The sequence below is a fragment of the Drosophila bipectinata genome, chromosome 2L (assembly GCF_030179905.1).
Source record: "Drosophila bipectinata strain 14024-0381.07 chromosome 2L, DbipHiC1v2, whole genome shotgun sequence".
Classification (NCBI taxonomy): domain Eukaryota; kingdom Metazoa; phylum Arthropoda; class Insecta; order Diptera; family Drosophilidae; genus Drosophila; species Drosophila bipectinata.
The window spans coordinates 17618758-17641561 of NC_091736.1; the positions used below are offsets into that span (position 1 = coordinate 17618758).

General features: G+C 42.9%; 2 protein-coding genes and 1 long non-coding RNA gene across 8 annotated transcripts in view; 2 read left to right on the top strand and 1 right to left on the bottom strand.

Moving 5' to 3' along the window:
- mre11 (double strand break repair nuclease mre11) overlaps nucleotides 1-22804 on the top strand; it is a 247072-nt gene that overhangs the window by 154289 nt on the left and 69979 nt on the right. The window lies entirely within an intron of this gene.
- On the bottom strand, nucleotides 12874-13321 carry LOC138925829 (uncharacterized). Its single transcript, XR_011442060.1, has 2 exons — nucleotides 13224-13321; nucleotides 12874-13160 (listed from the first exon to the last, which is right to left on the bottom strand). It is a non-coding gene; the product is annotated as an uncharacterized lncRNA (long non-coding RNA).
- On the top strand, nucleotides 13425-21335 carry LOC138925860 (uncharacterized). 6 transcript variants are annotated; one of them, XM_070277423.1, is made up of 5 exons: nucleotides 13425-14361; nucleotides 14977-15044; nucleotides 15099-15270; nucleotides 15324-15398; nucleotides 17674-21335. In XM_070277423.1, the coding sequence occupies exons 2-5, from the start codon at nucleotides 15041-15043 to the stop codon at nucleotides 18047-18049; spliced, it is 627 nt and encodes a 208-aa protein (XP_070133524.1). In that variant the 5' UTR covers nucleotides 13425-14361; nucleotides 14977-15040; the 3' UTR covers nucleotides 18050-21335. The 6 variants fall into 6 exon arrangements, 4 of the variants coding, with proteins under 4 accessions (XP_070133524.1, XP_070133521.1, XP_070133522.1 ...); XM_070277420.1 differs by having other exon boundaries at nucleotides 13425-13913; XM_070277422.1 differs by lacking the exon at nucleotides 13425-14361 and adding an exon at nucleotides 14385-14900.

Below are 22804 nucleotides of genomic sequence, written 5' to 3' on the forward strand. Positions count from 1 at the left end.
TCTATAAGTAATTTTCTGAATATTTCCTGGGAGTAATTCTTGTCGTAAAATCGCTTCCCAAGAATTTATTTAATTTAACTTATGTTCTTCACATAATCACTTCTAAATTACATCCAGTCTCATGTCAATCAATAGGTAGTTCAATGCTGATTTTAAGACAAATCCAGAGAAGATCATAAATCTCCCAAGCCTGGGTGGACACCTGAGTATGAAGAGCTAATAAAAAGAGAGGAACCCCTTCAAAAAATGCATTTATGGAGTCCTTTAATAAACTCGACGACTCGGGAGGAGAGTTCATCGAAAGTTTTACAACCGCCGGTGTCGATAAAGATTTTTATAGAGCGACATTTAAATATTCTTCCCGCCCGGCACTGGACTCTAAACTGGGTTCCAGGTATAATTGCATATAAATCAAAGCCGGCCAGAGCGAAAGGTAGATGCATAATGATATCTTCATAGTCCGGAGGCCCCAGAGTCGATCAATATTTCATTGATAGAGCCGAGGACACTGCGGGCCACAACACGAAAGGAAAAGCGAAAGGAAAATTCGAAAACCGATAACGAAAATGTCAACAACTCGGAGACTTGGCCATAAATTTGGACCGCCCCCTCCCCGATTGTTAGGCAATATTAAAAAAGGATTTCCCTTTGTCTTAGGTAATCGTAAGTATATAAAAACAAAAAAGAGAAAACATAAACGTCTGGCAATAATAATTAAAATCAACGAAGGAAGAACCTTTTTTTACCTGACCTGATTTTTATGTACATGTTCAGGTTTTCGTTTTGGTTTCAGTTTATTTTATTTAGTTTTATTTTTTGGTGAATGAAATGCAGACAATTGGCGACAAAAGTATCGAGCGAGTTGACAAAAACAGAATTATGAACTCGAACACAGGTACAGGATCAAGATCCCGGTGATCGTGAGGCGCCGTGAAAAGTCTGGACCTACTCATAACTCTCATACGACTGGGTGCGATAAGGAGCTGTGGGTCCTGGTCTGGCGCCGGTGTCCTTGCGGATGTCCTGTCGTTGAGCGGCACTGAACTGCAGGTGGTATCCTTGATACCCTCCCTTTCGTATTTTTTTTTAAAACCCATTGAGAAATTGCACAAATCACATCAAATCAAAACTCGTCAAATATTTGATATAATTCGATTTCATTAAAGGAGAACCGCAGTTGATGGATGGGAGGACTTGAATTGTTGTCAAGGCAATGGGAGAAAGTCTCGATGTTCCTGTAAGGATACACAGAAAGAACTTGAGACTTAAAAAATGTAAACATAAGACATGGGTTCTATTCAGAGCTAGAGAAATATTTGTGCTTCCTACATTTTCTTCCAGTGTCTCTTCCTCACGCACGCATAATTTCTGAAGAGCTTCTTCAGCCCCTCAGCCCAGAATTCTCCATTCGAGAGCAGAGCCTCTCATTGTTGGCTTCCTTTTGTCAATTGCACTCACTTAACGCGATTTCTGTGGCACCCCTCCTGCTCCAGCCCCTGGGCTGTTACACATTTGTTGCATTTATTTATTTATTTGCTGAATGTTGCGAAAATTATATTTGCCCAGGCCACTCGAAAGTCGTTCGTTTTGATTGCGATTGCTTCTTGTGGCCAGCCGCACAAATCACTTCAAAAATTTGTCGAGCACATCATCCGTGGATGGATGGATGGAAGTGAAAATCTTTTGTATTTCCCCGCTCGCGTGTGCAATTTCACAGCCGCAATAAAAAAGATATAGCAAATAGTGGAAAAACGAATTATGCTGTCAATTAAGTTGTCTGCAAAGTTAAGGGCTTTTCATTAACACAGAGCCGGGCAAGAAGTGCTCTTGAAATTATTAAATTCTCGTATTTACTCAAAAGTTAATTTTCAATTAAAATTATTTAAAGTACTGAACAATTGTTTAGTAACATAGATTATAATCTTTTTAGGGCGCAATATTAAAGCCTGTTACATTTTCCTTTATCTAAAATAGATCATAAATGAGTCATTAGCAGCCTCCATTTCACCCCTTAGAGGGGTTTTTGTTTCACTAATTGTGCCAAAGGTAGATATTGTAAATCCAATAAAAATCTTTTATGTTTAATGGCACTAATTGTGCGTAAAAATAAAGGATGCCGCCTTGTAGCTCCTTGAGGAAACCTATTAAAACTATAGTCCTGTGAAAACAGAGAAAGTCTTAAACCTTTTCCTTCGAAAAAGAAACAGTAGCTCATCTGAGCTATAAAATGAAATCCAAATTAGATCTTGAAAAAAAATTAGGCGCAATTAGAGACAAATTTAGTATAGTTCCAAGTGCGATAAGGCGGGGATATAATTGGTTTTAATTGCACAAGACTCCGAGAAATAAACAAATGATATCAGATCGATCCGCCGGCGAAAGGGTTTTTACGAGCGCGTGTCAGAGGCGGAGAGGTTGGGTGAAAGCCGGCCCCGGAGATTCAGAGAGATTTCGTACGTACCCTGCTACAGGTACAGGTAGATCCCCCTAAGGAGATCCATTCGACGAAAGGATAAAGGAGCTGTAGGGCCATAAAATCGAGTCCGCGCGCTGAAACAATGTTTATGTTTACGACCTCGCCCCGACGCCCATTGTCGATCGCTGATCGCGTTCATTGTGCCCCGGGCTGTCTGCTCTACATATAAACCAGACGATTTATCTTTTATTGTAGGTAAACACAGGCCTCGAGCGACCATCCTCCCTCCGCCCAGGCCGAGTCCAAGGCCAAGGATGAGCTGCCACGGAGGAAAAATCAAATTTTTATGATCGCCCAACGAGCTGGCGAAGCGAGCGTTGCGGAAACATTTGAAAAGCCATAAAATTTCCGAGTGCAACCCTATGACTACACAGGAAAAGAAAATAGTCCTTATAGAATGATGTTCTTAACATAATATTAAGAAAAATATCCAATATTAAACTAGTATCCAACTACTTTTCATATCGAAAATATGAAGATTAGAGGCTCTCTAGTCAGATGTTATTAGGCACCCCCTATTAACTTGTCCTCAATACTTTCTAAAAATCATATGTACTACCTTGTTTATTTCAGTGTACACCGGGGTCGCGACCTGAACAAGCCATATATTTACTATGGCCTATGGCATATAGTTGATCCATAAACGCGTTGCCAGTTGCGTTTTCATTTCTTCATGATTTTATGGCCGGTGCATTTGTTTTCCTTTAGCCCAGAATTGCTTCAATTTTTCCCAAGTTTTATGGGTTTTCTATTGAAACAATGCCACGGATCTCCATGTCCCTCTGTCTCCAGCCCAAAATTTCTCTCTGTGTGTGTTCGATATTAACGAGTGTCTTCGATCTATTTGTCTATTTCCAGCTCTCACAACATTTTAATTTTCTCTTTTATTATCTATCACCCGATTGCGGTTCATTATCCTCCCTCCCTGCCCACCTTTCTCCGTTCCTCCCTCCGCAGAGAGCTACCACATTTTCATATCACCTCCTTCTGGTGGAGATCCATAGCTTCTGGGGTTTACGACTTTTAATTGATGTTAGTTTTTCCATAATTTATTGTTGCATTTTACGGTTTCATTTTAACCCTTTAATGGCATCGTTCTTCGCTGGAAATCAAAAATTATGATATTTTTGAAAATTTTTATGGCCTGCGCCTTCGGGTTTTCCATGGGGCAGCAATGGGACCGCAGAACGTGCCTGTCATCAGCATCCACATGCTCCTCCTCTCATCCTCATCCGGCTGGATCAACCTCCTCATCATCATCATCTGTTCGATTTATGGCTTTTGTGTGGAAACACTGGCTCCGCAAGGAGGGGGCCCGCTTTACGACTCCAATCATGCTGGGAATGGGAACTGATATCCCAAAAGTTATGGCTTATAGTGGGAAATCATCTGGCGACTTGTGAAAACTTTATTAATTGTGTTAGCTGGAATTGAGATTCCAGATTAGCGGCTCTATGACTTGGCTTTCACTTTTATGAGACTAATATTGGGTCGCCTTTCTTCTAAATGGTATAAATATTTGTTAAACATTTTTAATTGAACAGGAAACCCCATCTCCTGCTCTACTTCATAATTCCCTGTGGTTAAGTTTGATCTACTTACCCAGGAATTTGCCAAAAGTTCAATGGCAAATAATTCGCGGATGAATGGCGCCCACCTCGGCATGGTTCTTTTGCCCAGAAGCCTCTCGAACCCTTTTGGAAAAAATTCGAGATTCCTCAAAACCCGTTCCTCAAGTGGCGCTTAGACGGTTCCACTGTCGAGACAATTTTCGGGACATTTCTCAGGAGCAATTTATGTTGTTTTCCGTATTTTTTATTTCGGGATTCTGCTGCTTTTTTAATAAGTTATGCCACTTTGTTGGCCAGAAGAGGGACTTTACCTCCATTTGGTTAGCCATGCTCGATGTCGTTTTATAATGTGCCCGTCTTAATATGATTTTTGTCCCCGTCCAATGGACATACGCCGGATTCCAGAAAGCAACTTTTAATGCTGAGAGTGAGGATGAAAGGCTGGGGGGCTTGGGGCATGCCTCGTCAGCGGCTGTCTGCCGTTTGTCAAACTGTCATATGCTTGTCGCACGCTGGCCCAAGGAGGGAGAAAAAACTGAAGCTGCAACCTCAATATATTAGCTGAAATTTTAATTACCAACTGCAGACTCAAAACTGAGATACACTGTAATATAAATTCAAAAGGTTTCCTCTTATAAAAATGACTTAAGGTGAGAAAAAGTCTTGGCCAAAAGATCTAGCATACCACCTTTTTAAAAACCTTTCTTTAAGTAATAATATTTTCTCTCAGTGCCAATCTCAACCTGGTCCTGCTGACGCCACTCAAAACTAGCCTCAAAGCCCTTGCTTTTTGCCTTTGGCATCGCAAATATTTTCCATGCGGAGCATTATAAAAGTTTAATTGATTGATTTATACGTGGGGAGTTGTCAAGAGGTTGCCCGGCACTCTGCGGTAGTTCCTGGCTTTTTCTGAAGACGCTGCTGCCTTCGGGGTCCTTAGGTAGGTGGTCAATGGAATACCTTGGCATCCCGTGCGGTTGGATGGCTGACAAATCAATTTCGTATTGCCGAGATCCTTGGAGGGCGCATTGCAGAGCGGCTAAGCCGAGCTAAGTGTCCTGTAAACTGTCTCAATAACAACGCCCCGGCAATTGTTCTTTCCCGATTGTCCTGTCCAGTTGTAAGCCGCCCAGCTGGAGATTGTAGAACGGACGGCTTGAAAGGAGCCGGGGACAATGGCCAGGAGATCTGCTTTCTTTATTTCGGGTCACCGCACATCGGGCAAACAGGATCAATCACCGGAATCGCTCCCTGATTCCCTGATCCCCAGGATCATGCGCGAAAATTGGTGCAAACTCTCCTCGGGTCTCGCCAGGTAGTCGGGAGCTGACCGGAAAATCCGATCGAAGGGATTATAATTCTTAGGGGCATGCAGGCAGGCGAGGATATCCTTAACTCACAACCGTCCTCTGTTTCCTTATTTTGCGACAATTAAGGCAAATATTTTGCGTACTAATTAAGCACGGATCTCGAGGACCCTAAAGGAGGAGGATTTGCATATGGCGCGACGGATTTGCAGCCATTACCCTTTTGTTGGCAAAAGGATTTGCCAGGGGGCGTTGCGTTTTCCTCCGGCTTATCGGGGACTGGGCCGAAGGACCTCCCGTCCTTTCCCGGAACTGCTCGCATCCGTCACGCACAGATCGCTAGTCTCTGGCCCTGGGAAACTGAAAATGATATGCAAATATTGACACCCATCATTTTTCAATATTTGAGCGTGAAATAGTGCACATCCTTTTGGTGAGGGATCGGTTAAGGAAAGGAGTGTCCGGGTAGTGATAGAAATTGTGCTCAAGGTTTCCAAGGATAATAGAATAGAGATGAATTGCCGTTTGTACAATATTTCGAGGTCATCGTTTTGCGAAGCGAGCTGTTTAAAGGGGCGTTTCTAAAGTCGAATGTCCGCTGAGCGAAGCGAATTTGCTTTAGTAAATATTTAAGATTTTCAATTGATAGGAAGTCGATTTAAGCCTAAGAATTGGTAACGATATACATTTTCTAAAGGGGCTTCATAACAAAGTTCTTTTGATTGCGTTGATCCATTCAATAGAAAGTCCTGACTCATCATTTGGGCGCATGACCTAGCCCCCGCAGGATTCACTTGCTAATCGCAATGACTGGTCATAAGGAATGGGTGACCTAAGCGAAAATTGCCAAGGAATATGCGCAACATTTCCGCAACCAAACTGACACCCAATCTGCCCCAAAAGATCGAACTGCTTCCGTTTCCGGAAGCGAGAAATCATCTTCGGGCGGGGCAGGCGGCGCTGACAGGCAGACAAGGCTGACTGGCTGACAGGATAACAGGAGCCAGGACACCAAACGCGCAGACAGGACATGGGGCATATGCTGGGAGGATAATCGACGCTAAATAGCGGCACGCGACCAACATTTTCCGCCCGTCTACGAGTATGAATATGATTTTATCGAGTTCGGGACAAAACGCCGACTTCTCGCCGGGAACCCGCTGCGGCCTTGGGGTGAAATGCCAAGGGCTCATTATGGAAAATAATTTCATAATTCGTGGGGTTGCTTGTCACCCCTCCGCGACTCAGCGGCTCCTTGACAAAGTGCGAACTTCTGTGCGAACAGAAGGGGGTTGGTGGTGTGGCTATAATTTTATGAGCGATTTCGTTTATTAATATGTTAGCCAATGTTGCCGGCACGTGGCAGGAAGGCGTTATGTTTACATATTCCCCGACCACCGACCCACGACCTCTGAGCCCCCACCCGGTCTGGTGTTATGAAATGATTTGCTTTTTGTGTAAATATTTGTCCTGCCGAGGGCAAGGGACTTGCTCACGCAGATTCGCACATTAATGTGCAATTATTAAGGACATTCCTCCTAGAACGGAAGTAATATAAATCACTCTTCTTTAAGCTTTGAACATTTGAACAAATACAAAAAAAAAAAATATTGAATGCATTTCAGTTGTTATTTATAAATCACAGTCACTGCAAAAAATAATATAAATATTCCCCATCTACCCTACATTTATTAAAGCAACCTCTCCCCCAAGAAACACATCTGTTGGCTGTACATTTCCATTTCGAATCCATTTCAAGTGGAGTCACTTTCTCCGCCCGCCTTTCTCTTTCTTAGACTGCAGCATGCAACAAATTGTGGCAGGAGAGTAAACACGAGAAGCCTGGTGTAAAATGTCGCTGGTGGCAATTGAGATCCGGAATCCCGCGCCTGGGTCAACAAACTTCCTCGCAACCCCCAGCACTTTCCAGTTTGATTTCAAATCATCCCCAAAAACGGGCCTCAAATATTTGAAAAAAAACCAATTTTATTTATTAAGAATTAAATATTCTTAAATATATCCCCGATTCAAACTCTTCAGGGTCAGAGAGAAGCAATTAAGTTAAAACTTATAAATAACCCGCCTTGTAATATTTTTGGATCCGCATTCCTCAAGTTAATTAGTCATATCCATATATCCTCCGGCATTAAAAACTCCTCATTTGACCTGCCAATAATGCATTAGTCGGCACGTAGAACCGTTCCCGGGAAAGGATTAGTCGTCCCATATTTTTGGGCAACCAGATCGGGACATTAACACGGATCAGAGTGCGGCGGGGAGGAATATAGAATATAAGCTCGTGCCAAAAATAGGTAAAGTCATTAGAGGCCTTAATTTATTGGAGTCTCTGAAGAGCGAGAGAGAACAGCGGCACGTTCCAAAACAATTCGGAAAATAATAAATAGCAAACATAAATTAAATTATTGTAATATAGTTTTGGGTACAGAACGCCGTACAGCCCGCCATAAGCTTCCCGATGTGACTCCTCCCGAAGCGGCGCATCGGAGGCGCAATTAAGTTAAGTCTCAATGGGCTGGCGGTCCCCTCTGGATGCTCCCCGTAGCCCGAATTATGGAATATCCCGGGACGGGGAATGTCAAAAACGCAATTATTTATACAAACTGAAACATTTTAAAATCAATTAGAAAATGTGGCGACGCATGGCGCATGACGAACCAACTGGATTTTGGTCTCCCTTCTTTCAAGTTTCGGCTTTTCCACTTTTGTTTATCCAAGCGGCACAAATGAAGTGGCCTGGCCTGCACCACGGCCACTGCACCACTTCAGAGGATCTGTGCGGTGGTGCTGCAGCCCGTTTGCCTGCCGCCTAAGACTATCCACCCGGGGGAAAGTCCACAAAGACACATCCACATCGGAGACTATAATGATGTCAATGACAAATCACGGGCGCACGTCAAAAATCTGTCCTGAAATATTTCCAAATGTCAATTCGATGCGACTCCGCCGTCTAAAATTAGTTCCCAAATATTGTTACAAATGTGTTGAGTCCAAACAACTGGAAACAAGCTGGAAGATCCTCAAGTGGATGCCGCATGAAAGACACAGGCCCCAAACCCCAGTCGATTGAAGGAAAATGCAATTTACTTGAAAACACAAATAGCTGCCAGAGAAATGTTATGAGGAAAGTTATGAATGAAAACAAACAGTTGTTGGGAATTCCTAATAAATATTTTCATATTTATTTTCCTATCTGGTCCAAAATACATCACAAAAAAGTAGAGTAATGTATTCCTGAGGCGACAGGCAACTCGAATCGCAAATTTCCCGAAGCATCAAATCCTGTGACAGTTGACACGAAAATTCGCTTTTTGGCAGAAACCCTTTGTGCCGAATCGCGAATATGGGGTAATATTAATCTCGGGCCCCTCTGGCATCAGCAGGATGATGCATCAAACAAGATTGACAATGCCTCATTCAGATCAATAACTGGCTGGCTGCTAACTGTTCGAGAGTCAACCCCCAAATGAATTTTTTGGTGACACTCACGCATTAAAAAACGGGCAGACAATTTTGCAACCCTTTTTTTAAGGGGCGGAGTAGCATAAAAAATTGCGCCACTCGAGGGCAGGCATGACGAACAAGTGCTGGACAGTATAAACTGAGAGAAAGTATATAGCTTTTGCTAAAAGCCTTTTAGATATTAAAAAATTCAAGTTAACCTAACTTAACTTGTCTAAAATTTATATTTCTAGCTTGTCTGTTAACCTTAAAGCTCATAAGTTTCCTTACAATGTTTAGTACTCTGGTTTTTTCTCAGTGTAGCGTAGCAGGAGTATCGTCATGGCCTGTAAAAAGCGGAAATGAAATTAAGCGAAAATATGTTCTCGGCTAGCAAACCCACACTATTTTTTGTTACTTTTTTTTCTGCCAGCTCTTTCTCTCATAAAATTAATCAATTTAAACAGCAGTCGTGTGTAAAAAAACGGGGGCTGAAGCGCCTTCTGGGAGGCGTGGCGGTGGTTCCGATCGAGACATAACCATTAGCATGATTTAGTGCGGCGACCCCGCAGCTTCATTAGCATAAAACAGTTCTTATGGCCATTCTAGGAAACGGAGGCCACGACATTTCTCAAACACTGCCGGAGTCTGGACTCCAGAATGGAGATTTCAAGTCGGTTTTCGGTGAGAGCGGTTACTGTATAATTTTTATGATATTACCCGATTCTTCTGAGATTTGTTTTCTTCTGTTTTTGGTTTAAATTTATTTTTACTGTCGCTCACCTCGTCCGAGACATTTTATACTCAATTAATTCATCATTATTCGAGGTTCTCCGTTCTCCGGCCTATGCCGATTGGAGGCTCCGATCGGTTTACATGAAGTTCGGGCCCCAAACAGTCCGTCAATCTTGTCAGCCATCAAAATGTTTTGTTTTTTATACGATTTCGGGCGAAATTTTTTGTTTCATCTCCGTCGTCTCTTTGGCTTCGTCTTTGTTAATTTTAATTTATTTACATTGAAATTCAATATTTGGTAAATGTATTTTTAATTTTACTGCTGTTGATTATTATTGAGCGATCCGATGAAAAGGAATTTACGTAGCCGTTAAAATCCATCACCCAAATGGAATAGATTCCCCCACCGAGATATCGCTGAGGAACGTGTGAGTGTGTTTTTTTGAAACCTCCGGAATATGACACATGGCGAACACCTCGTAAGCTTTTCCCATTTTATGGACTGCGAAGAACTTTCAGAGAAGTTCAATGACTTAGAGGTTGGGGGATATAATTAAATATTTGTGTTAAGGGCTATTTTTAATTAATCTTAGAGATCTTAGAAGAGTTTAAAATATAATAAACTGTTAGTAGTATTTAATAGTACCTCTATTTGGGGGTTATCTGATATGGGGACTCTATTCCATGCGGCTGCGATTGTAGGGCCTTTTCCCAAATGTCAAATAACTTGCGATTAACCATTCGATTGTCCTTCTCAATTGGGCAACTCGATAAGTTTCTGGCCTGGTATGGTCTCTGCTCTCTGGTCGCTGGTCTCTGGTCCCTGGTCTGATTTCATTCCATCGTGATACGGCAAACGTTCCAATCTGGGCCCCACAAAAAGGGAATAGACAATGCACCAGATGCCTCCATCATAGGGCCCCGAAAAAAGCAAAAACCCCAAAAACCCAAACTCAGTTACAGTTGCGAAAAGGAGTGCAAATATGTGCAGGGGGTGGGCGGGGGCTAAAGGTAAAAGAGGCGAGCTGGGGGTGGCGAATGCATTTGCGGAAATGTGTGCACAACATGCAACATAAATGGAAATGCCGTTTGGAAAACATATTGTTTTTGGGGCTCCACCAACCATTCGCCAGACCCCCCCCAGAAAATGCACTAATTTTCCTAACGCGCCCCATGAGGCTGCCCGGAAAGGGGGGGGGCTAAGTGGGTGGGTGGTTGGTCTACTGGGCGGTGGGTGGTAGGTGGCTTGACTCAGAAGCTCTCGGTCGTTGCAGCGGCGTACATTTTAGAAATTGGACGGCATTTTTCGTTGAATTGTGTGCTGATTGTAATTCATTCCATGTGTGTGTGGGTGTGTTTGGTCAGTGTACACTGTACACAGTCAGCTCCTCTGTGTGCCACCACCCTGCCCCCCTACCCCTCAACCCCCTCTCTGCACTCATACACACACACTCACAGAGAGAAAATTTGAAAATTTTGATTGCATGTTTCGATACAAAATGGCGCTGCAAAAACGAACTCGAACTGATGATGAGGCATGCCAATCCTGACGAGGACGAGGGATCCTTTTTACCCCGACAAGGACTGACCAGTGGTCGAGGGGAGGACAGGACGTGGGGGCGGACACTCCATCCTAGTCTGGCCAAATTGCAGTGCGTTCTGCGTTGTTCTGAAGCCCAGGACGCTGGACTTTTGTGCGTTCGGCTGCGCCGGGTGCAAATGTGCATTTTAGATCGTCGAAGCGTAAATTAGGATTTCAAAATGACATTTGGAATATTTACGACTTTGCCGGTGCATAGGGTCTAAACCATGCCAACCCCACTGCACCCCCCACCCACTGCACCCCCCACCCACTGCACCCCCCACCCACCGTCTGTTGGCCCTCCAACCGTTGTTGTTCATGGTAATTGCGTAGCCGGTTACTCGATGATGTCCCGTCTGTTTGCGAACACACCGGGCCAGGTAGTACCTACCACCTACCACCTGGTAGTGGGGCAGGCGAGGTAGCTTCCAAACGAAACGAAATTGCCAAAAAGCTCCCTTTGTTGAATTATGCAACTTAAAATTTGGCACAAGTCCGTCTCAAAATTGCCAAAATGGTAGCTTTTGATTGGAAAATTGTTTGATTGGTTGCAATTTCGTGTTTAAATATTTTCGCAGGCCCTCTGCCCCTTCCCCGGGAACTATACAAAGGAAAGTACTGTGAAAACGGTTTAATTTTCCATTTTTTTTTGGCAAAAAAAACATGCAAAACCACTCAAAAATTCCATCGAGTCCCGAGATCAAACTTGATTTTTTGCGGCCAATCAATCTCATGCATGTCGATTTCATATAAAAGTCAAACTTGTCGCTCCGAGCGCCCCGAGCGCAAAAAATGAAATCGAAACCCAAAGTCCCAGAATCCTGGCTTTGGGATTCACGGCACACGGGATACGGGATACAGGATCCCCATCATCGTCACCGTCACAGAGCCATCAATGTCTCTACCGACTTCAAAATAGACTCTCGTCAAACGCAAAACAGGCATAATAAACCAACAAAAGCAAGACACTGAAAGGAAATTTCTCTAATATATATAATATATTTAGTATCGGAAACATACTAACAGAGTTAATAATTAGATTTTAAACCACAATTATAATTTATCTCAGAAATGGCCATCAAACATACCACACGCTCACTTGCCTACCCCAATCCACTCCCCTGTTTCTTTCAGTGGACATATGGCATACCTACACATATATTTTGTATATTTTCCATTTTCACCGAAATAAATAAACATCATCAATGTCAAATGGAAATCACTCGCATTGGCAGCGCACTCCGGGAAAATGAAATGGAATTGGGTGGCAGGTTGGGTGGCGGGCTTACTGGTGTCGGCTATTGGAGGGGGTACACCAGGGGGAGGTGGCTGGTCAGGCAGAGGAATTTGCTTTTTATGAAACTATTTCAAAATGTGAAACCAATTCGCATAAAATTTTGTCAGCAGCCAATGTGACAAGCAGAATAAAACCAAATAAGAAAGTTACTATATGTCAGGTTAGCTTCCAGGCGAGGGGTGTAGTGGAGGGGTGGTTGGATTAGGGGGTGGTGCTAGAAATAGAATATATAAAAATAAATGTCAATATCAGAGATGGACGGACGTCCATCGGGTGTTTATTGACATTTTGGCAAACACAAAATCTCGCCGCGCCTGAAAATTCGCCAGGGAACTCGTCAACGTCGTTGTCGTTTTTATTTCCATTTCGTGTGTGTTGGTTTTTATATTTCTTATTTTTATTTCCTTTTTTTAACAAACATATTTGCAACCCATTGGCACATGTCCTTATGAATGAAGTGATAATGGGACAGAAGGATGTTTTATTTGGAGGGTATTTTTTTTTTTAGTTTCTTAGCGGAATACTTTAAAGTTAATAAGTTAAGTATTTTTTTATTTTTTACTGGGTATCACACATGTGTCTTCGCAATCCCTCTTAGACCAGAATCGGTTGGCATTACCCCCCGAACCGGAATATATAAAACTTTTGCACTCAAACATTTGGGAATTGAAGGTGTACATGAAGAAAGCTTGACTGGTAGATTCTCCTTGGCTATGGGGTAATAGACATTCCTCTGAAAAATATACATAAATGAATCTATTTTCATGAATATTCTAAATAAATAAATAGTACTTACTAGGAAGATTAGCAGCATGAACTCTATATAAGCTGTAACTGAAAAATGAAATTAACATAGGTAGTATCATGACTTCTTGTTTGAAGTTTGAGTGTGAACTAATTTTATTCTCTATTTGCTTGAAAGATCCTAATTTAGCCATAAAATTAAAGATTTAATGGTGATTTAATATATACTTTTCACTCTCACTGATCTCGATTACAGTCTCGCTGTTCCCTCCGACCTCTTCCACAATTTAAGGCAATTGCTGAGTTCTCTTTCCTCCAGCCTCGAATCCGTCCAGGAATCGTATGAAAATCAAAACCTCCCTGGGGCTGCATAAATTAAAGGCTTGCCTTGAAGAGAAAGGAAAAAAAACAAATGGAAAATAAAATCTGCAATCGAGGGGAAGCCCCCACTCCTCGGAGCACCCGCGACACAAACGGCGAGCAACAAAAAATCGCTCTGGGACACTGACAGGCCCCAAAAGCGACTGCCAGGACACTCTGGCCCCTGCTTTCCCTTTCTCGCTGTCTCCCTCGCTCCCTTGCTGCCTGTGTAATGGCATATCCTTGGGAGAATGCTGCACCACAGAAATTCCAAGAAAATGCGACAGTTTTCACTTACACCGAGGGAGAGGGGCTGTTTTTTGAGAAACGCATTTGACACGCGGCGTGCGACATTTATCAAAAAAAAGAAAAGAAAGAAAAGGTAGAAGTGGCTCTGAGTAAAAAATAGAAACTGAGCTGGAGACAGGAATTGTGATTGATCGGCGGGCGAGTGCGTTCTTTAGACGGTTTTTGGGAGTGGCTATTACGGCTGACCTTTGACACGTGCTGCCTTTCCATAACCCTTTCACAATGCGGTCTACCATTATGGCCTCACTCCGTTTTTTATTCCGGCAAATCAATCATTACGATGATTGATTTCTGCTTAATAAAATATGCAGGAGTTTCAGCCCATTTATGACGAGTGTTCAGAGCAAGGACTCTGACTCTGACTTCGACTACGAATCGGAGTCCAACTCGGATCGGAATTGAGCCACATGCTGCGATTTATTGGCCGTGTCGTCGCCAATGATTCTCCCTCGGCTGGAGTTGCTATCAAAATTGAAATCGAACGGGCCATCATTATCTTTTGGCCAATGCTCATAACTCAGGTGAGGAGCCTGGCCAGAAGCAGGCCATCCATTGGCGACAAGTCCGGATCTCCCCGGGCTGAGGCTTGGGCCTCCAGTTCCATCCCACTGTGCCGCGTCATAAAACTGCATTCATTCATTTATAATTTAATATCGATCGATCGGTGTCGACTCGCTCTGATGGATGTGCCGTATTCCTCGGGTTGCATTGCCAACTCGGCTATTGTGGCCAGCTCTGGCCATCGTAAAATTTTATGCCGGCCATCCAGCCATGTAGCCTTATAGCCGGCCTGCCAGCCCCATTGCCACGTTTATTTTATGGTCGGCAAAAGTTTTCCTCAACGCCGCGGCGTGGCATGCAACCCAGTCACTGAGCGACTCATATTTTTGTGGCCTTTATGGCGTTTGGCAAATCGAAGGCCATAATTCACAATTTATTTAAGAGCCGCAAATAAAGAGAACTGCATTCTTGGGGGCAGTTTATCGCCCTGTCCCAGTCCCAGACACCAAGCATCACAATCCTAAAAGCGGATCAAATGTCCAGGTCCCATGCTAACCAGGTCTATGAGTCATTAATTTTAAAAGCGAGCTTATACATTTTAAATCCTACAATATTTCCAATAAATTCCGTTGCAGATCCTCGCCAAGGATACAACTTTTCACCGCACCCACACATAAGGAAGGGAAACTTAAAAGGAAGATGCGTAAAAGTAATTTTAATCGAAAATTGATTTATAATTGAAAAATCTCATTTGCAGAAATTGATTTACCGCAGCATCCGCAGCACCAGAAAGGAATCTTACTCTTCATCGCCTCCCCAGGACCCTTTGGCTTCGTCCTTAATGCTTTCCGGGGGAGATGCGTGCAATATTTTTCTGTTCAAAGGCAATTCTTTCGGGGAAGAGGACCTTCCCGGGGGCAGGGACTGAGGTAAGCGAGCGTCAAGTGGTTGAGCCAACAAAACTTTTGTAAAGAAACTGCAGGAACTTGGTGGAAATTCAATGCACTTTGAGAAAAAAAAGGGCAAAGGAAAAGTGTGCTTTCTATCAGAACTTAAGGTAAGGCCTTGAAGAGTCTCTGGAATTTTTCTGAGTGCCTTAGTGGTTGGGGCTTCCTTGGCATCCTTTGGCTGCCTCCCCCCTTATCTGCCGCCGCTTTGTCATCATCAAAGAAGCTGCCACCACACACCGCCAACTTCGCCCATTGACTTTGCTTACGTTTAGATTTTTCTAGCTGTTTTCCAGCTGCTGCGGTAAGCGGCACGCTTGTGGCAACATTGTAATTTTGAAAATGAGTAAAGTTTGAAAAACCTTGTGGCAAAAAGGGCCCAGTGGTGGGGCTTTTCCTTTGGCCAAATCAAATTCTTATAGAAATCTTTTGGCCCGCCTAGAACCACTGGGACTAGGACCACTTCCGCTTCCGCTTTGACACTTGTTTTGAGTCGCCCCGGCCACTAATCCAATTATGCAGCGAGTGCAAGAAAGTTTTTAAATTATTTAGCAAGTTTAGCCCTGCTCACTACCCTCTACACTGCCCGTAAATTATGTCCAAGTCTGAGTGCCATTTCCACTGTCTCAAGTGTCATCTTTCTTTGTCTGGGGTCCTGCTACAGGATCTGGCTTTGCCAATTATTGCAATGCGCACTGCGCACGCACCTCGGGCAATTAAAATTAATTTCCTAGCAGACGCCATTGTCTGGCCAGGGCCAGCCAGGACGAAGCATTGTCTGCCGGCTGACTGATTTATCTTGATTTCGACGGCGGGGCAAGCTTCAGTGATCTCAAGAACCGCTGAGGCACTTATTAATCCATCAGCGAGTCAAAAATTAAAAACCCAAGCCCCTCGAAACAATTTAATTTATTTGTCTGCCAAAAACAATGAAAAATTGTGACCAGAAATGGCATGCATCAAATAAATTCCAAAAAGCCAAATCGAAAAATTGAAACATTAAAAATAAACCTAATCGCTTTTGTGTATCCATCACGCAAATTTTTATAACTCTCATAAAAATTCGAAGCTGAAAATGCAAATTCGTCCGTAGAAGGCGATTTGAATGACAAAACAAACACCAATCGACGACGTAACTCAAATCGAGTCTCGGCCTCTCAGCATCTCAGCCTGCAAGCTGCTGGCCAAGTCAGGCCAGGCCAGACCTGTCTGCCAGCTAATAAGCTAAATGGTATGCGAGCCAGAGAGATATGGCTTGTTTTATTTGGCTCGATTAGCCGCTGCCAATATGCTGTCCAAACGAGCATTAGGCCATAAAGACTTCAACTTCCGTTGGACGCTTCACTTGGATGGGTCGGGTCGGTTCGGTTTATGCGTGGGAGATGTTGCGATGTTGCTGACAGATGCACGACTTCACGACTTTCGGCTCTCTCGATCATTACCGCATGTGGCACGTTCGGGTGCACGCGTAATTCAACCAAATTTGTCGCATTGCGGCAACGCTGCGTATGCGCAATCCGCCTGTTTGGGTCTCCCGCGATATAAATCATGTTGCCATAAATACCGAAAAACTGCAATACACATGTCCATGTCTCGGCAAATCTGTATTTAGTGCGTCATGTGTTAAATTTCCCTAATAATAGTCAAATGTGCTCAATAAAATGATCACGTACCGCGCCGCGAGGCGATCGATCGAGTCCGTTTTGGACACCGACGGGGTGACACAAATTTTGAACTCGTTTTTGATTTATAGCCAAGCCACTCCGACCAAGTCAGCCTCTTGCCTAATTCAATAAAGTCAAATCAGTGCAGGCCTAAGTCGTTGCTATATCTCATTATATATTTGTATATATACATATCTCGTATTTTAGTATTTCGGTCTGTATCCCCCAGCGGACGTCGGGCAAGATGCCTTTGTGATCGCAACTATGTCAATATTGTCACGCCATCCGCACCCCACAAAACTCAAACTCAGTCTTAGCTTAATACTTAATACCCGACCTGTTGCAGGCTTTTTAGTTTTTTGTCAACTGCATTGTGGCATTTCCATTTCTGACCGACAGCCGTCAATCAATTTGTTAGCTTTGCCTGCGATGCTCAGCGATTTTTGTTTCGATTTTTTTTTTGATTGTGACCTGTCATTAAACAAATGACGGCTCATTTCCAAATTCGTAGCGAGCAATTTTGCTTAATTTGTAATATTTTTTGCGTGCCATTGGCTATTTAAATGGGCTTTTAACACGCACTTGGACACATACATATACTCTAAAAAGCCAGTAGTGGATTTTCAAAGTAAAACTGAGGCTTTCGAAATGCTTATCTCCTTCTAGTTTAAGGGTAAGGTTTTAAATGTACTTTTATCTATTAATAACCTTCCTCTTCTAGATCCCCAATCAGTCAGTTTGATGTGGAGGACCACACAATAGCCCCAACTCCAAGTCCGGTCTTGTGCTTGACGGGTATTGATTCGCCCTCCCCAGAGAGACTCTGCAATACCCAAATCGCCCGTTCCGCCGTACGCCAATCCGTCCGCCAGTTGGCATTTGATTTGGCCAATTTATGGCACGTTCCGCCGCCCGCCGTTACCGCCACAAAGAAGAGGCAGAAGCAGAAGAATTTGGAGCGAGCTGGCGCAGCGCATGACCATAAAGCGGCGGCGGTCGGCGGTTGGCGGCAAGCGGCAAGAATGCCGCTGTTGGCCAAAACGGCGGACAGAGTTGGTCAGAAATTATTGCAATCAATGCGTAGAAACAGTGGTTAGAGGTCGAAAGAAAGGAAAATTGGAAATTAATTGGAAATTAAAAAAAAGATTGAAAGGCAGAGCATAGAAATCATATCAGATGATGAAAATAGTGGGCTCACTTTTCTATAAAAGGTTTTCTATGAACATGCAACCACTGTACTGCTGCAGTTGCAACTGCCGCCTGTGCCCGGCGCATGTCAACATGGGTTTCATAAATGGCAGCGGACAGCGTTTTGTCAACGCGTTATGTTCTGGCGTGTTGCAGTTGTTGTTGCAATGAATGTTGCTGCTTTTGCCGCCGTTAATGTTGCTGGTGCTACTGCTGTTGCAGTTGCCGCTGTGGATGTTGCTTATGCCTTTATGTGTCGCCTCGGTATTCAGTTCAATTTTTTGGTCATTTTTTTCGTTGGTCATTTTTTTTTGTTGGTTTTTCTGCTTATTTATTTAATCTCTGTTTTTGTTTTATTGCACCGCATTTGGCAACTGGTTATGAAGTCTCATTTTCGTATTTCTCTTAATTAAAAACTGCACTAATTTTTAATTAGGCTTTTTTCAGGCCTTATTGGTCCGGCGCGCCGGCAGCGAGCTTTGTGTTTGGCTCGACTGCCCGATTTGTGCACTCACTTATTAATTAATAATTTATTTTGGCCTGATTGCCAGTCGATTTATGTAATGCACTCACAGATCACTTGAAATTCGTTTGATTCGTTCAAAGTAACATTTTCCTAGTTCCCCAATCGTGGAACTTTTCCTATTTGACTTTGAAATAGCAACTTGATGCCCCAAACTTCGGCATCATCAATTTTGTTTCATTTATTTGCGTTTGTTAGATTTATTAACTTGAAACTTGAGATGTACAAACACTTGTATATCATTGCATTGTACTTGTACCTTTACCAGGGCGGACGCCAGGGAGGAGGCCCAAAAAATTAATGGCCCAGCGATGAAGCACAACGCTTATAATGATTTCGACCCCAATTTATCAAGCGATTTTCCACCGGGAAAGTGAAAAGTCCTCGGCATCCTCCAGGCCAAAATCCGAAACAAAAATATACAGTATACATGAAATATAAAGCACAAGCAATCAAACAATGATGATGCGCAAGAATTCACATTTTGAAAATGAAAATGAATGAATAGCCTGGGCTGGGTGCTGGGCTGGATGCTGGGCTGGGCGGCGAATGAATTATATGGAAATGTATATCCTGGAAGGGCGGATTGGTCCAAGGATGCGGTGGTGGATGCGTAGAGGGAGGCATGTCAAAAAGTTTCTGACTTGGGAACTTGAGGCATGTTTGTTATCATTATCATTAGCCGGGCTTGGGTGTCCTTGGGGGTGCCGTGAATTTTTCAGCGTCCTCCAAAAAGTGGGCGGTGCCACCCAAAACAGACGGCCAGGACGTCCATGAATTATGGCTGTCAGTTTTTCTTAAGGTGGCCCCAAGGCTGGGAAGCCAAGGAGGCACTTTCATTAGCTTTAATTTGCCGGAAATATTTTCCAACCCACTTTTGGGGAGTCTCTTCTTTTTTTTTTTTGGCTAATCTGTTTTTATTTTTTTGGGAAGTCGACCCTTGGGGTCGTCCGATTTGCTTTGTTGTTTCCTCTCGGACGCCCCTTGAGCTGTTTTTAATTCGGTTTACAGATTATTAGCTGCTCATCGCTTAATGCAAATTCGATTAAGGAATTTCATCTAGGTGTTATCAGAAACCCCCAAGCTTTGGGTTTCTTTTCTTGTTGGAAAACCTGGAAACCGTGAATTTTAAATTAGAATTTCTAATCACTGGGATTTTGGATTTTTAATGCTTTCCTGAGCGACATTTCTTGGTTTATGTAATTTCATTTTAATTTTGGAAACGACATTGACATTTTAATGCGGCCTCCGTTCACCTACGTGTGATTTAAGGGTCACGATAGTGGATGTCATATTTTAGTATGCCAGTGAAAAAAACCTTTTGCCCATACACTGGAAAAAAATCGACAATCAATAATATTAAATTCTTGATAAATAGGTAGCATAGAAACTAGTTTTTTTCTCAGTGGCTTGTCGCTGTTTGTGGCACGCGTGTGCTGTGATTCCTGGAACAACAAGTCCGTCCAACTGCCGTCGAACGTGTTCCACTCCTAGAGGGGGTTCGGTAATGGGAATGGGATCGAGACCCGCTTATGACATGTTCACTGACTTCGCTCCATATATGCCATGCCCACTCCACGCTCCAACTCCGTACGACATAAAATTTTCATAATTTTATCGCTTTTCTTGTAAATGTTTTCCCGACGCACGTTCCCACCGGCACTTGATTATGAGAAATAACTATAAAAACGTTGCCCCCGCTTTATGACTTGAATGCATAAAATTACAAGGCACTTGGATAGGGTCGAGCCTCGAACTATAGTATGTAGTTGAACCCTGATAAGCCTCCCTGGCAAGGTGGAAATCGTTACTCCTGGCAAATTCATAAATTATGCACCCGAATAATAAAATCAAGTCGAGCTTTATCTTTCCAAGAGGTTGCTCGACATATGCAAAATATTTTCAAATGGGGTATGCGAATGAAATTGTAACCAATTGTGGCCGAGATATGCAAATTAAGGTGATGGCTCAAAGTTGTAAAGGGGTTTCCAGAAAAGAATATTATAATAAACGTAAGGCCAAGTAATGTCAACATAAACTCTTAATTACAAAAAATACTTTGTTGCCTTTTTAAAAAAGTGTATCAAATACTTTGGTAAGAAAAAAGTAACAAAAAACAAACAAAATATGTAAGGGAGGTTGGAAATAGCCCCTGGACTTTATTTTTAACTCACTCACCGTGGTGGTGACTTGGTCCATGAATCACTTTTTAAGTGAGTGCCCTCGTGCCAGCAACCTTGCATCCTGGCTAAGGGATGGTGTGAAAAGGACAAGTGCCAGTGCGGAAGGACAAGCCGTTATGAAAATTCAATTTTGTGTCGAATTTATTAAAAGCAGCTTAAAAATGCTAAGCGCATTGAAAAGTAGACATTTGGGAATTCCGACAAGTGTAGATTTGAACGATTTTATTTCAGCATTATTTTTTTGTTCGGAGGGCGGGTTTTCGTGTTGACGCCTCGGGGTTACTCTTAATGGAATAATTTCGGGCCTTAAGTTAATCGAATGCGTGTTGGATCTGATAGGTGAGGAGAGCTCCCTTTATACGGTAAGATATCGCAGATGGCATTAACGGGTGTGTATGGTTTGCAAATTGAGTTTAACGATGGAAACTCAATTATAATTAGGTTTCCAATGCCATTGATAGAAGTTATTGGTGGCTATTCTTAACTATTACTTGGGGGTGTAAGTAAAAATATAATTTGAAGATAATTAAAATTTTAACAGTAACGTCAGTATTCACTATTAAATTTTTCTATATTATGTTAAACAAACTTGAAACCCAAAAATCAAATCCCCCTCCTTTTCAAAATTAATCCCCAACTTTGCTCACTTTTTACACATTATAATGCCCTCTGACATATTTTCCCATTTTATGTAAATCTGCCAACACAAATGGCCAACTGGCCCGGGGGCCCAGACCAACCACGCCTCCGCCCATAAGCCAGGGCCAACCCTCAGAAGTTTCCAACACTTTGCTGATTATTAAAAGCATACTTCCGGGCGTCGGAGGACTCTGAACTCGGCATTTGGAATAAGGACAAGTGCATAATTTTCCAATTGCTTTGTTTTATGTGTGCGACTTGCGGGGTGATGTCCTTCCTTTCATCCGGCCCAGAGCTACGTCCTTTATTGCCGTACAATGTAAACAACAACACAGCCACAAGAGATCTCTCGAAAGCGTTTCAAAATTTCATTATTTTAATTTAATATGCAAAAAGGGGGAAACGACTTCGGCAGCGACAATACCAACATGCCGGGGTTGTCCCTGGCATTTTGACATATTTTCATTTTCATTTTCTCACTTACCATAATTTCCCTTTTCATTGTGGAGATTTTAGAGCCCATTCCTCGAGGTGTGGCCGTGGAAGTGCGCAGCTTTGAACGCAGCCAGCAGGTTGACTTCCGCACCACCGACCCCGTCGCGGCGGGTGGAATGGGTGGTGCGGTGGCTGCGTATCTCCATGGCACGGCGGTGGTGGTTTTCCCTGAGCAACCCCTTTGCGATGTCTCGCTTATGATTATGATATTATTTGGAAATTATCCGCTTAGTTTCACGGAGTAGAAGCGGGCCATATGTGCGGCCATTGTGCCGGAAAATGGAATCATCTCACTGTTAATAATGATGACATATGATTTTCATTGTCAAATTTGTTAAGTGAATTGGGCGCTTTGTCATCTTTTTTATCGAGTCCCGGCCAAGTGAAGTCAAAACGGGGTAACCGGTTGCGTTAAATTTGTTGGCACATCATTAGTCAGGGCCATGACAAGGAAGGTGCACGGAACATGAAGGCGACAAGGATTCTATCTGTTCACGCATCTGTTTTGATATTTTCCGCTTTACTCTCAAAAGGATACACAAGGATATAGAAGGGTTAGAAAGAATCACAATTGACAATGTTTTGGGTAACAAGATGTGGGCTGGTCCAACAATTTGATTTATGATTGCCGGTCTTAATGTCTTTCATTATCTAAAATTAAATATAAGAATGACTTTCTTGCCTTTTTAGTATTTTAAATAAAGGCCTAAAATTATGTTCACAAACACGGCAGTAACCAAAATGTATAGCATACTTTTTAACTCAAAAAGAAGCCTAGCTTCTAGACCGCTTATTTTTTAATTTATGAAGCTTCTTGTCAAAAT